This window comes from Silene latifolia, chromosome 11, assembly GCF_048544455.1.
Source record: "Silene latifolia isolate original U9 population chromosome 11, ASM4854445v1, whole genome shotgun sequence".
In the NCBI taxonomy this organism is placed as follows: Eukaryota; Viridiplantae; Streptophyta; class Magnoliopsida; order Caryophyllales; family Caryophyllaceae; genus Silene; species Silene latifolia.
Genome location: NC_133536.1, coordinates 6,689,988 through 6,703,388, shown reverse-complemented (window position 1 = coordinate 6,703,388; position 13,401 = coordinate 6,689,988). Strand labels below are relative to the sequence as shown.

The 13,401-nt window shown below is 38.7% G+C and overlaps 2 protein-coding genes and 1 long non-coding RNA gene across 3 annotated transcripts in view; all 3 read right to left on the bottom strand.

The window, feature by feature from the left end:
• The window catches only part of LOC141610822 (uncharacterized), a 266,728-nt gene that overhangs the window by 49,066 nt on the left and 204,261 nt on the right, over positions 1-13,401 (bottom strand). The gene's annotated exons all lie outside the window — the stretch shown is intronic.
• LOC141610816 (eukaryotic translation initiation factor 3 subunit I-like) lies at positions 2,923-7,587 on the bottom strand. Its single transcript, XM_074429079.1, has 8 exons — positions 7,221-7,587; positions 6,308-6,523; positions 5,502-5,629; positions 5,209-5,331; positions 5,033-5,122; positions 4,677-4,760; positions 4,096-4,175; positions 2,923-3,194 (listed from the first exon to the last, which is right to left on the bottom strand). Exons 1-8 carry the CDS (start codon positions 7,402-7,404, stop codon positions 3,119-3,121), a joined length of 981 nt encoding a protein of 326 aa, XP_074285180.1. The 5' UTR covers positions 7,405-7,587; the 3' UTR covers positions 2,923-3,118.
• On the bottom strand, positions 9,581-11,952 carry LOC141612536 (delta(24)-sterol reductase-like). Its single transcript, XM_074431350.1, has 2 exons — positions 10,699-11,952; positions 9,581-10,033 (listed from the first exon to the last, which is right to left on the bottom strand). Exons 1-2 carry the CDS (start codon positions 11,950-11,952, stop codon positions 9,581-9,583), a joined length of 1,707 nt encoding a protein of 568 aa, XP_074287451.1.

Sequence of the window (13,401 nt, the reverse complement as noted above, 5' to 3'; positions counted from 1 at the left end):
CTTTCTATGTGATTTCCGGAGAATTTTGTTCCGGGACCCCGGAATCCCGAAAAACCGTGCATTATACACTTCAATTTCAGCCGTTCGGAAGGTCGTACCGGACCCTGTTTCTTTTTCTCACTGTTTTTCAATCACGCGTTCGAGCTCATTCCTGGAATCAACTTGTTCGATTTCAGCCTCAAATAACGAGCTTTAACACATTTTTCACGATAATCCGAGTTTCGGCGAATGCTGGTTTGTGGCACACCGGCACCCCCAAATGTCTTCCGTTGGTGCTCAAACTTTGCGTGGCCGCTTTATCCGACTCAAGGAACTTTCTATGTGATTTCCGGAGAATTTTGTTCCGGGACCCCGGAATTTCGAAAAACCGTGTATTATACACTTCAATTTCAGCCGTTCAGAAGGTCGTACCGGAACCTGTTTCTTTTTCTAACTGTTTTTCAATCACGCGTCCGAGCTTATTTCAGGAATCAACCTATTCGATTTCAGAAATCAACCAGTTCGATTTCAGCCTCAAATAACAAGATTTAACACATTTTTCACGATAATCCGAGTTTCGGTGAATGCTGGTTTGTGGTACACCGGCACCCCCAAATGTCTTCCGTTGGTGCTCAAACTTTGCGTGGCCGCTTTATCTGACCCGAGGAACTTTCTACGTGATTTTCGGATAATTTTGTTCCGGGACCCCGGAATCCCGAAAAACCGTGCATTATACACTTCAATTTTAGCCGTTCGGAAGGTCGTACCGGACCCTGTTTCTTTTTCTCACTGTTTTTCAATCACGCGTTCGAGCTCATTCCTGGAATCAACTTGTTCGATTTCAGGAATCAAGCTGTTCGATTTCAGCCTCAAATAACGAGCTTTAACACATTTTTCACGATAATCCGAGTTTCGGCGAATGCTGGTTTGTGGCATACCGGCACCCCCAAATGTCTTCCGTTGGTGCTCAAACTTTGCGTGGCTGCTTTATCTGACCCGAGAACATTCTATGTGATTTTCGGAGAATTTTGTTCCGGGACCCCGGAATCCCGAAAACCCGTGTATTATACACATCAATTTCAGCCGTTCGGAAGGTCGTACCGGACCCTGTTTCTTTTTCTCCCTGTTTTTCAATCACGCGTCCGAGCTCATTTCAGGAATCAACTTGTTCGATTTCAGCTTCAAATAACGAGCTTTAACACATTTTTCACGATAAACCGAGTTTCGGCGAATGCTGGTTTGTGGCACACCGGCACCCCCAAATGTCTTCCGTTGGTGCTCAAACTTTGCGTGGCCGCTTTCCCTGACCCGAGGAACTTTCTATGTGATTTCCGGAAAATTTTGTTCCGGGACCCCGGAATTTCGAAAAACCGTGTATTATACACTTCAATTTCAGCCGTTCAGAAGGTCGTACCGGACCCTGTTTCTTTTTCTCCCTGTTTTTCAATCACGCATCCGAGCTCATTTCAGGAATCAACCTGTTCGATTTCAGGAATCAACGTGTTCGATTTCAGCCTCAAATAACGAGTTTTAACACATTTTTCACGATAATCCGAGTTTCTGCGAATGCTGGTTAGTGGCACACCGGCACCCCCAAATGTCTTCCGTTGGTGCTTAAACTTTGCGTGGCCGCTTTATCTGACCCGAGGAATTTTCTATGTGATTTCCTGATAATTTTGTTCCGAGACCCCGGAATCCCGAAAAACCGTGTATTATACACTTCAATTTGAGCCGTTCGGAAGGTCGTATCGGACCCTGTTTCTTTTTCTCCCTGTTTTTCAATCACGCATCCGAGCTCTTTTCAGGAATCAACGTGTTCGATTTCAGGATTCAACCTGTTCGATTTCAGTCTCAAATAACGAGTTTTAACACATTTTTCACGATTATACGAGTTTCGGCGAATGCTGTTTTGTGGCACACCGGCACCCCCAAATGTCTTCCGTTGGTGCTCAAATTTTGCGTGGCCGCTTTATCTGACCCGAGGAACTTTATCTGTAATTTCCGGAGAATTTTGTTCTGGGACCCCGGAATCCCGAAAAACCGTGTACTTAAATTTGAGCCGTTTGAAAGGTCGTACCGTATCATGTTTATTTTCCTCCCAATTTTTCCACCATGTGTTTGAGGTCGCTTCATAAGTTACCATATTCGATTTCGACCCTAAATAACAAGTTATCATCTATTTTAAAGGAGTACTCGAGACTGGTTTATCGCATACCGGCACACTCAAATGTCATTTGTTTTTTCTCAAAATTTATGTGGTTGCTTTATCTGACCCGAGGAACCGTCCGTGTGATTTACGGACCTTTTTGTCTCGAGATCGGAAATTACCGAAAAGCGTGTATTATATACTTAAATTTGAGCTGTTTGGGAGGTTATATCAGGTCATATTTCTTCTCCTCCCATTTTTTCTATCACGTGTCGGGGGTCGCTTTATGAATTACCGTATTCGATTTTCAACCCAAAATTTGAAATATTCATCATTTTCCGAGTACCTGATTTTCGTCGAGACTAATTTATCGCATCCCGGCACCCTCAAATGTCCCCTGTCTCTTTTTAAACTTTGTGTGGCTGCTTTATCTAACCCGATGAATTGTCCGTATGATTTTCAAACATTTTTGTTCGTGACCCTAAAATCCCAAAAACCATCTCTATACATTTAGCTCGTACAGGATCATCAACCAAAGTTAAGATTTCGATTTATTTATATTTTAACTTTATTTTAATAATATTATTTTATGATAGATACGACATTTAAATCAACAGGTTATCAGTATAAATATTTAATTATCAAAACAAAATAATTTTTCTCAAATTTATTAACTACTTTTGTTGGCTTTTTGTTAGCAGGTTAGTCCTATCCTCCTACAGTCTTATTAATTTTTGTTACTGGTTTCCTTGTTCGGCTTTGGATTTGGATTTGCATTGGCTTGGGTTTGGTCCATATTAGTAAAAAATAGAACCACTTTATTTTGTCATTTAACTAACTAAAACTAGTACCAACACAAGACGAAAACTAAGGCAGGCCTCAAAATCATGTTGATGGAGCATAATCCACAACATTTACATTATCAAGGAGTACTATTGTCGACATACTAATCATATACGGAGTATTATTCTTGGAAGAACTAAGCTCAAAAAATTAAAGCTTGATGTGAAAATATTCTGGGTCACAATGATGTAATCTCACATAACCATCTTCACCTCCACTCGCAAAACTGCACATCGAGAAACAAGAACGTTTTAAGAGCTATGCGCTTGTGCGGCATAAAAATAAAAAATGAGACAATACTTGTGAACAATTCGGGTTAGGCCAAACTCAACAGTAAGCCTAAATAGTTGGTCATTTTGGATTTGGGTAGTTTTGGACTAGGTAGCACGGACACTTCTCCAAATCAGCCGTCCCGTGTCCGACACCGACACTCCTCGGACACACGCCGAAACGTGTCGGACACCTATGAAGCCGTGTCTAACTTTCTACATTTATTCGGGCACATGTCCGACGCGTGTCCATGGTATTTGGGCCGTGTCCGACGCGTGTCCATGACATTTGGACATCGTTTGAGGTGAATGATGTTCTTTAAAAGAGAAATGAGTTGTCAAAAGAGATTGATTAGAAGGTGCGCTTATATGGTAAATGAAAATGAGTTATAATTAATGGCAATTTTTAACTTCACTTATTTAAATTTAATATCAAATACTTTTATAAAAATAAAATTGAACATTTATAATTATAAAATATATATTTTATTAAATTTAAATAACGTGTCCCGTGTCCTAAATTTCATGGGATGCCATGTCACGTGTCACGTGTCCGTGTCGTGTCCGTTTTGGTGCTACTTAGGTTTTGGATCACAAGTCTACCCTGAAAAGCGGGTTGGGTAAGATTTTGACAGGTCTACTTGGAAACAAAACACACCATTATATTCTCACCTCATCAGGTGAGAGTATACAGTAATACCCCAAAAAAATCAATTGGAATCAAAGAGACCAAATGGTCGCATGCACACTAAGAGGTCCTAACTTTTGCATCGGGGAGGAAGACTTGCATTATATCAATGTCAATTATCAAAACATGTTCTGGTGCAGTAACGAAGCATGTTAAGATAAGTTGTTTACCTCTTGCCATCAGGATTGAATGCTAGCGCATTCAGAGGACCAAAATGTCCTTTAACTCCTCCAATTTCTTCTTGAAGAATCTACACAGACAAGTTCAAAATACAAGTTGGATAAATGATCAAGGTTTAAAGATATACAAAACGGGCGAGCAACATTTAAGTTCTCCTCGATGGTTTCCAATTCAGAACATCAAAATTTCACAGAATCAATCTAAGCTAAAAAAAATATACGGGTAGAAGTTCAGATGTGGAACTTTAAATGTGAGTCGACAATCTAATAGTTCAGTTTTGGCGCGAACAAAAGTGTAGAAAGGTCCAAAGGTTAATTGTCCCACAATCTAATAGTTCAGTTTTGTCTAATGAAGAACGAAAGGCTTCCAACTTCTTCACTTCATCTCCCCATGGCCGCGTTGATTACAGACATAAGTGTATAACTGAACATATTTCGTTAGCAAAAGCCTGGTATAGTCACGGGCTCAGCTAAAGCTCTCTTTCAAAGAGCCCAAGCCCAGATTTAAGCAAAATGAAACCACGCCCATGCTCAAATAGTTTGGGTATTAAGATGTTAGACAGCTTAGTTACCTTGTCATAAAATTTGGCTTCAAATTTTCCGGCAGAACGATCAATGGTCACTTTACTAGCATCCAGACCACCTCCAAGCACAACCTGTAAAGAGAGTTAGCAATGAGATCAAATCAAATACTAGAATCACTCTTATCACGTTATCAGAATATCTAGTGTAATTGTTGGATTAAAGCTTTTCAGTGTGATAATATGATCTGAAAATAAACTAGATGACCAACAAGCAGAATGACCGAGAAACAAAAACAAATATGACTATGGTCAAATAAATGACTCAAGAGGTCCACACTAGCCATGTAAACATAACCACGCATAAGTGACAGCAAAACAACAAACAGAGAATAATGGATACATACATGATCAAGAAGGGGAGACATTGTGACTGCCAACACTGGCCGCTCTGAAGCATAGGTCTTTAAGAGAGTAAGGGTTCTGGTGTCCCACAGCTGTGCAAGGGAATAGCCATATTAGCAAAAAAAATGTACACATGCCCAACACAAAAATTAAATCTTGGTAGAAATTACGCATTCACCTTAGCAGTTTTATCATGGGAGCCAGTCAGGAAGTGGGACCCATCAGCCGATAAGCAAATTGATGTAACAGAATCCGTATGACCATTCACATTGTCTTTTGTTGACCTTATCTCTTGACCAGTCTGCATTGTTCAAGTACAAAAGGAAGAGGACGTCAAGATGGCAGCTCAAGCAAACGGGTGCAAGACTAAAAGTAAACAACTACGGTGTATATTTCACAAAGCTTAAAAGCTTTAGGCCAGTGCATAACCCTGTTCAGTATCAACAAGAAACTGGAAGAAAATCTACTTACCACAGGATCCCAAATACGAATGATGGCATCTTCACCACCACTGATAATGGTCTTGTTCAAGGGCCCCCAAACAGCTCTATTGATTCGTCCAGTTGGGCCCCTCACAACAAGAACAGAGGCAGCAGTCTCTGCAAATTAAATAACACATCAGTTATCATCAGCTCTTAGGGTGTGTTTGGATAATAAAAGTGGAGGGAAAGGGAGGGGAGGGGGAAGGAGGGAAGGGAAAGGGAGGGAAGGGGGAATGGAGTGTGGTTGTTTGGATACAATTTCCCTCCAAATCTTGCCTATTGTGGAGAGATCTTGATTAGGCTTGGAGGAGGGAAATGGATCCCTCCAAATCTCTCCCCCTAAATTTCCTTTCATCCTCATTTGCTATTCAAACAAGGGATTTTAAATCCCCTAGTTTCCCTCCCTCCCTTTCTTTTCCCTCCAAATCCCTCAATCCAAACAGGACATCAAAATTTAGAATTATATTAAACTCACATATATATGGCAGATGCAACCAAGAAAAAAGCCACATTGGTAATTACTAAGACACACCAACATCCATAATAGATAACATCTTGAAATAATGTCTTTTCATTTTTGATTTTTGTTGTTTTCTGACCTCTTTCAAAATTATGTGAATGCAAATTTGAAAAGTCAGACGAAAACAGAAATATAGAGTACTTCCTCTGGCTACTCCTCACATATATTAGAGAAATGGGAAGAAAATTTATGTCCGAAAGGAGTAAAAGACTAAATTAATCCATCTATAAACACCATTTAAATGCAGCAAGCAAGTTGATCAGGTAGAGACTTACGGTCAGCAACATCTTCTGCAATTTCTTTCACGTGAATTTCTGAAGGCCTTTTCATGAAAGGATCAACGGTTATAACAGCTCGTCTATCACCAACTGAGAAGTCAACAGACCTAGCAGGACCGTCAAAATCGAAGGTAAACAATTGCTCTCCTGTTTGGACATTCCATAGCTTCACTGTCTGATCAGCACTTGCAGTAAGAAGACGCGACGAATCCCCTGATGTAATGAATGAATTCCTCATTAATGAACAACAAGGCAATATAATAAAACAAAAAAAATTCGTCAAACAAAACAACCACAAACCAAATTAATACATAAATACTTCCAAATTCCAAATGCAAATTAGCCGAAGCAAAGGAAAATCCTTGAGAAACAAAGAAAACCCGAATTTTTATAGGCGAAATTTTAATTCAAAGAAGCATAATGAGCTAAAATTTTCAATTCTTCACCAGTTTTCATTGACCATAAATTTTCTACAAATATACAACTATAAACAACCCAGGAAAAACAATCAATTCAAATCAAAACACCCAATTTAGCGAATCAAACAACCGCCATTTAACCCTTTTCAGAGCCTCCTCCAAAATTCAATTTTTCACCAATTTTCACTATCAACCACATTAATCATACAATCCAACAAACCAACAAAAATAACCAATTAAGCAAAGGGGTATCAAAACAAAGCTAACAAATCATCTTTTTCACAATACCCACAAAAAAGTCGACGCAAAATTATAACATAGAGAACGAAACCCTAATTCAAATTAGGTAAAGAAAAAACAATCAATTCACGCTAACAATTAAACATAGAGGTGTCAAATTTATTAACCAATCATCAAACGCAAAAAAAAAAGGACCCTAATTTCGCGGACAATCAAATCCGAGAAAATGAAATAGGAGAAGACTAAATTACGAGAAATCGAGCAGGTCGAAACGGCGCCGTTATGGCCTTTGTAGTTCCCAAGACGTTCGCCATTATCAGCGAACCAAACAGTAGGATTATGATCTTTAGCACACGAGAACAGAAGATCGCCATCTCTGTTGTATTGGAGAAACGTTAATGGCCTTTCATGGCCCTTCATCAAAATTGGCCTCATATTTGACTTGATTTGGGATTTCTAGGGTTATTTGAAGATAAAGATTGGATCTTGCGGTTGATTGAGGATGCAAATATGCAATTGATCGAAAAATTTGGATGAATTAGGGTTTTTGTGTTCTTCCCTCTTTTGGGAATTTTGCTTGTATATATATATGATGCGGACGGCCGTACGGGTTAGTGTAAGAGAGGTGATGGCGGTTTTATCGTTTTGTTGAACCAGGCTCAAAATTGTTCTTTTTGGTTTAATCTCGGCCTATTTCAGCCCAATTAAGGATATTAATGAGACGATACACCTCGCGAGTAATTTGAGACGGTCAAAGTTTCTCGAGAGAACTTAACGAGTCAAAAAGCAAAAACTCGGGTTTCGAGAAAGTTCACGAGAAACTCGATCTTGTGTGATTAGATAATATATTGCTGATATTTTATAAAAATATTTTATCATGATTATATCTTTGTATCACATATATCTAATGTCTCACTTATTTGCCAAATATTTTTACATATACCTTTGAGCCTTGTTATTGAAAATATCGGAAGAAAAAAAAATAAAAAAAATAAACAATTATATGTATATGCTCGATTTGAGCTCTAGTTTGGCTCGAGCTCGCGTTAAAGCTCGTCAGCTTGATAACGAGCACATTTTTTTCAAGCTCGGGTAAGCTCGAGATCGGCTCGAGCCTCGAGCTCGGATTTTGGTTCTTGGGCATAAATTGAGCAGTGTCAAGCTCGGGCTCGGCTCGTTAACACACCTAAGCCCAAGTCTATTTAGTTTAGTTTACCTTCATTCAGTTGAGTTCAGTTCAGCTCTTCACAAATTAACTCTTGCTTCAACTTCATTCGGTTCAATTCAGCTTAGCTCCATCCAGTTCAGTTCCTATCAGCCGAAAAGTACGGAGTATGATGATAACATATTTAAAATGCAATTTGTCACTATGAAATAATCGTATTAGTCTAAAAATAAAACATTATTGTATATTTTTATTCTATTAAAAGATTAAGTTGGAATTCTTTTATTTATCAGTCTTATATATAGTCCGAGATAAGATGATCTTATACAATGAGGATTAGCTTTTGACCTCCATTATTGTGGCGTAGACTACCAATAAAAAGAACATTTTTTTTTTGAGAAAACCTAAAGCGTGTTCAATTCATTCCATTAGCTTTTGAAATTACAATATCAACAATATAGTTCCGAAAATTATGTGACCGATAGTGCATATCAAATAACAACGGTCAAGTATGAGCAAGTTCATGCACTACCCTATTAAACTTCTTACTAACAAAAGGCCATACGACCGAATTAAACTAATTTGGATTAGTGACAATATGAGTCTTGGTTCGGATTTGAATTTGGATTTGGTCCTAATTTTCATTGAGCCTAAATTTCGTGGCAACAAACTACATCTAAAAATAGCACTACTCGTACAACTTTTTTGGCTCTCTACTTAACACTTATAGATCATTTTAATTTTTAACTAAAATTCCCGCTACCGCAGGGAAAAAAACTATGTCTGCGTGTCAAAAATCACGGGGGCGTACCGTAAATTGGGCACAAACTTCAAGATTCACAACATCGACAATGCTAAGGGCATCAACAATAGAGGTTTGTCAACAAAGGTTTGTGTACTTTTTAGAGGTTTGTTGACAAACCTCTCTATTGTTGGAGATGGGGTTTGAGGTTCATCCATAGGAATGGTTACACATTTGTATACGGGTTTGTTGATTGACATGGCAAGTGGTCCCCTAAAAGTTAGTATATTTTTATTCTCCAACAACATATATATGAGGGGAAAAAAATGGGTAATTTTATGTGGGTCCTATGATATGAACCTTGAAAAGGTTTGTCTATTGTTGTATATGGGTTTGTTATTGAAGAGGTTTGTTAAATTGATGATGTGTCATGTGACAAACCTCTTTAGAGGTTCATCTATTGTGGATGCCCTAACAACTCTCAAAGACCATCACGACATTTTAGATGCCGGGTTTGATCTTTATCATACAATCCCATCTCAAACTTATCCGAGCTCAACAATGGTTTGGCTAATTATCCGACATAACTTAATTTTAATAACCATTTTATTTTTCTAAATGCATCCATCTATTGAAAGGAAGATAAAAAAGTTCGCCAAAAAAAAAAAACATAAGCTCCAACTCATACTTCTAAAAAAAAAAAACTAATAAGCATCTTCGAGTTCCGGTGTCTCGACTTCAGCTCGCTCTTTCTCAGCCTCGGCAACCTCTTTCTCGCTTTTCCGTCCCTTCTTAGACTTGTAATATACATTCATAAAGGTTCCTACAGCTCCATATTTTCTCCTAGTCTTGTCATACAATGAGACATCAAACATCCTCCAGAAATCCTTCTCATTCAGTTCAGAGACGGTATACTGTGGCTGGAATCCGTGGTTTTCTATCAGCCAGTTCTCCATTTTACGCACAGCTTCAACTCCGTCAAATTCCTCTCCTCGGAAAATGGGCTCTGGGGTGTAGTAGACTCCTATATCGGTGTACATTTGTGCATAAGGCGTGTCGCCTTGTCTCCTGTGCTGTTCGAAGCCTGGTTCAGGATATATCATGGTTTTGATGGGCAGCCTGAATAGTTTGTGTGGACAAATCCAAATCGGGTACACCTAGCGTAACATAAAATTTTCGGGTTAAATTATAAAGAACTCGGGATTCCTAGCATTCTAGCAAGCATTGTAGTTATTCAGATGGGATATTCTATGTAGTAACCCCGTGTTTTTTTTTTATTTTCTACACGTTAACCTCATTTTCACCAAAAACGCCTTTGACTGGCCATAACTCACAACCATGAGTTCCGAAAACGACGATTTTTTTCCAAATCAAAGATATCATAAACGCGGTCAATTTGAAAAAAAAAATGTCGCATTCGGAACTCGCTCCAAAGATGTACGGTCAGTTAAAGTTTAAAGTTTGACTGACCGTAATTTTTACCACGAGTTCAGAAACTGATATTTTTTTTCCAAATCAAAGCTCTCGTAAAGCCGGTCTATTTGAAAAAAAAATCGCCGCTTTCAGATGTTTTGATCGTGAGTTATCGCTAGTCAAAGGCGTTTTTGTTAAAAACGAGGTTACCATGTAGAAAATAAAAAACACGAGATTAACACGTAGAATATCCCTATTTCGAACATGTTTCGCTACTGATCAAGATTCCTGCAGTTCAGTAGGTCACACAGCAAACATATTTTTCCTGGCCTTTATTGTCGCCTACACTGACAGTTTGATACGCTTCAAAATGTAAATAGATTATGATTTGACGGAAAAATGACTTTACCTCCATATTATGATGGATCCATTCAAGAGCGTCTCCAACCTTGTAAAGAGGCACAAGCATATCCTGAATAACATGATTCTCATGGTAGTAATTTCGGATGGCTTCACCTTGAGTAGCTTTAAGGAGCGAAACTTTTGGCGGCATCAGCCACCCGAGAAGAAACCTAAACCAAAACTGGTCGCCAAATGGGATAATAAGCTTTCCTTCCCAATACAACGACCGTGTATGCCTGTGGTAATACTGCCTGGTCGGAATATACTCGACAAAGGTCCCTTTTGTCAGCGCTTCCTGAGCGTGTTGGTAGAACCACTGTTTGAACCACCATCCGCAGTTATTGATCACATTTCCCGTCTTCTTCGCCTCTTTAGTAGAAGCATACCGTCCTGTCATCATTACTCCTTCAGAGGAATTGTAAAGCATACCTTCTACAAAATCAGGGACTTTCTCAGGATTGTCCTGATCTCCGTCTTTGGGCGCAAATGAATCTACATAAGCCTGCGCTAATTCTTTCAAGTTTCCTCTGACTGGCATATACGTCACTTTCATGTACTCTTTCACCGGAATCAGCTTAATTTCAGCGGAAACAAGAAGTCCGAGAGTACCCTGAGACCACGGAATGGCATAAAACAGGTCAGAATACTCGTTATCTTTGGTTGCTCTGACAACACGTCCATCGGCCAAAACTATCTCATACGCGACAACTGTATCAGAAAATAGACCGTAAATATGGGAACTTCCTTCGATCCCATACCCGTTAATAAGGCCACCGACAGTGAGATCGTCTAGTTCCGCAACTACTGCAAGAGAAAGATTCATTGGCACAGTCGCCCTCGAGATCTGACCCATGTTAACCAGAGGCTCAACTCTGGCTACCATTCTTTCCTTGTCGATTTCAAGAATGTTCCTAAAAGCCGAGAGATCGACTTCAAAGTGGCGGGCCCTCTTGTAATCAACATTTCTCATTCCCACAGCAATCCATGGTTTCCTGGCTGTGCAGACCAAACCATCTTTAGCAGGATTACGTTCTTTGAGGCGCTTGACGACTTTCTTCACATTCTCGTCGTGGTCTTGCTGACGTCTTTTGTAGGATTTCCATTCGGATTTTAAGTCGCCGAGATATATTAGGAAATAAAAGGTGGCGGAGAATGGGAGGACAACAAATATAACGAGAATCCATCGGAACTGGACTAGAAAGTCCACTATTGTTTTCTTTCGCTTTGGACGTACTACTTCTGCAGCCTGAAATTTCGACATCTTCAACAAGATCGGCTCCTGTCAACTGCAGTTCATGGATGAATTACAGTAAAAAAAATCAGATATCGAACCAGTTCTGCTTTACACAGTTGTGGAAAAGCTTGAAAGTCGAAACACAGTAAAAGAAATAATACACTGATGCACAACAGAAAGAACACCAAGGCCAAACAAGAAGAATATCGACAGTAACACAAATTTTGACAGCTGTAAATTTTAGTATTTACCAAACATCAAGGTCGAGAGGTCACAAAATGAACCTCAAAGTTAAAAAATACAGAATTATAATTAAAAGACTAGCTAAAATACCAAAATGTATGGAATGTATCACAACCGCGTCAATTTTATTTCAAATTAATGTACGCAACCTTGTCGCTAGCTAATGAGTCCATTTTAACATAAATGTACTCGAAACCTATGTTACTCTGACTCTTCTGATTCACCCACGTATCCGTGTCCGACCGTCTACACTCAGACAAGGGTATCAGGGTCGACACCTTATTTTAAGCCAAAATATGCATATTTAGATGAAAAATGGCCAAGTCGGACATTTAGACACGCACATGTATCGGATACTTCTAAACGAGTCTGGGCAACATAGCCCGAAACCTTCCACACAAAAAATAATTGCTAAATATACTAAAAGTTAGTACAAAGGTAAAAGCACAACTCACATTAACCTGTGCTTGCTATAAAACCCACTTGAATTATAGAACTCTGTGATTGCTTAAACCTGCAATTTATTTACTTGTTGAATTAGATATACAATGAATGGTAAAAATCATGAATCGACGAAAGTATCTCAATATATACTGAGTTCATGGATTATTTATTTCCTCTAGTATGCATGTAATCTGGTAGCCATTCTGTACTATTTTTATTACTCCAAATTTTTTACCAATATTGTGCATTCTATAATCTATATGCAGATGGTAAACTATCAAGTATGAATGTATAATTTTCGAGATTATGATTACATTATGCATTTAGAAACATTTTTGAGAATGAGATTACATTCATGCACTTGAAAATTGCATTATGTACTTGTCAACATATCGGAAGTATTACTCATGAGCTCTTAGATCAACCGGTAAGGGGGTTGTAACTTAGCTAAAGGCCTCGGGTTCGAACTTGGGAATGCAGCAACATTAAAACTAATAAGGAAGAATATTATACCATCTTAGTGGTCCTATCAAGCTCGAATGACACTAAACTCACACTTGGACTTTTAAGTAAAAAAACTGCATATTTTTCATAAAATTAGCCGAGTCTAAAACTTTGACACCCATTTATATCGGATACTTTTAAACAAGTCTGAGCAACATAATTTACTGCCTAATTAAGTGAGCTCACTATGTACCCCCCTAGCTAGGGTCAACTTGAAATTCTAAGCACACGAATCAAAATCAAATTAATTGAGATGATACATGGGATATATAAATAAATACGGAG

Coding starts and splice junctions, on each gene's coding strand:
- LOC141610816 (XM_074429079.1), bottom strand. CDS start 7,404: ATGAGGCCAATTTTGATGAAGGGCCATGAAAGGCCATTAACGTTTCTC. Junction 6,524..7,220: donor TTCGACCTGCTCGATTTCTC/GTAATTTAGTCT, acceptor TCATTACATCAG/GGGATTCGTCGCGTCTTCTT. Junction 4,176..4,676: donor AAGCCAAATTTTATGACAAG/GTAACTAAGCTG, acceptor TTGTCTGTGTAG/ATTCTTCAAGAAGAAATTGG.
- LOC141612536 (XM_074431350.1), bottom strand. CDS start 11,952: ATGTCGAAATTTCAGGCTGCAGAAGTAGTACGTCCAAAGCGAAAGAAA. Junction 10,034..10,698: donor GGATCCATCATAATATGGAG/GTAAAGTCATTT, acceptor ATGTTACGCTAG/GTGTACCCGATTTGGATTTG.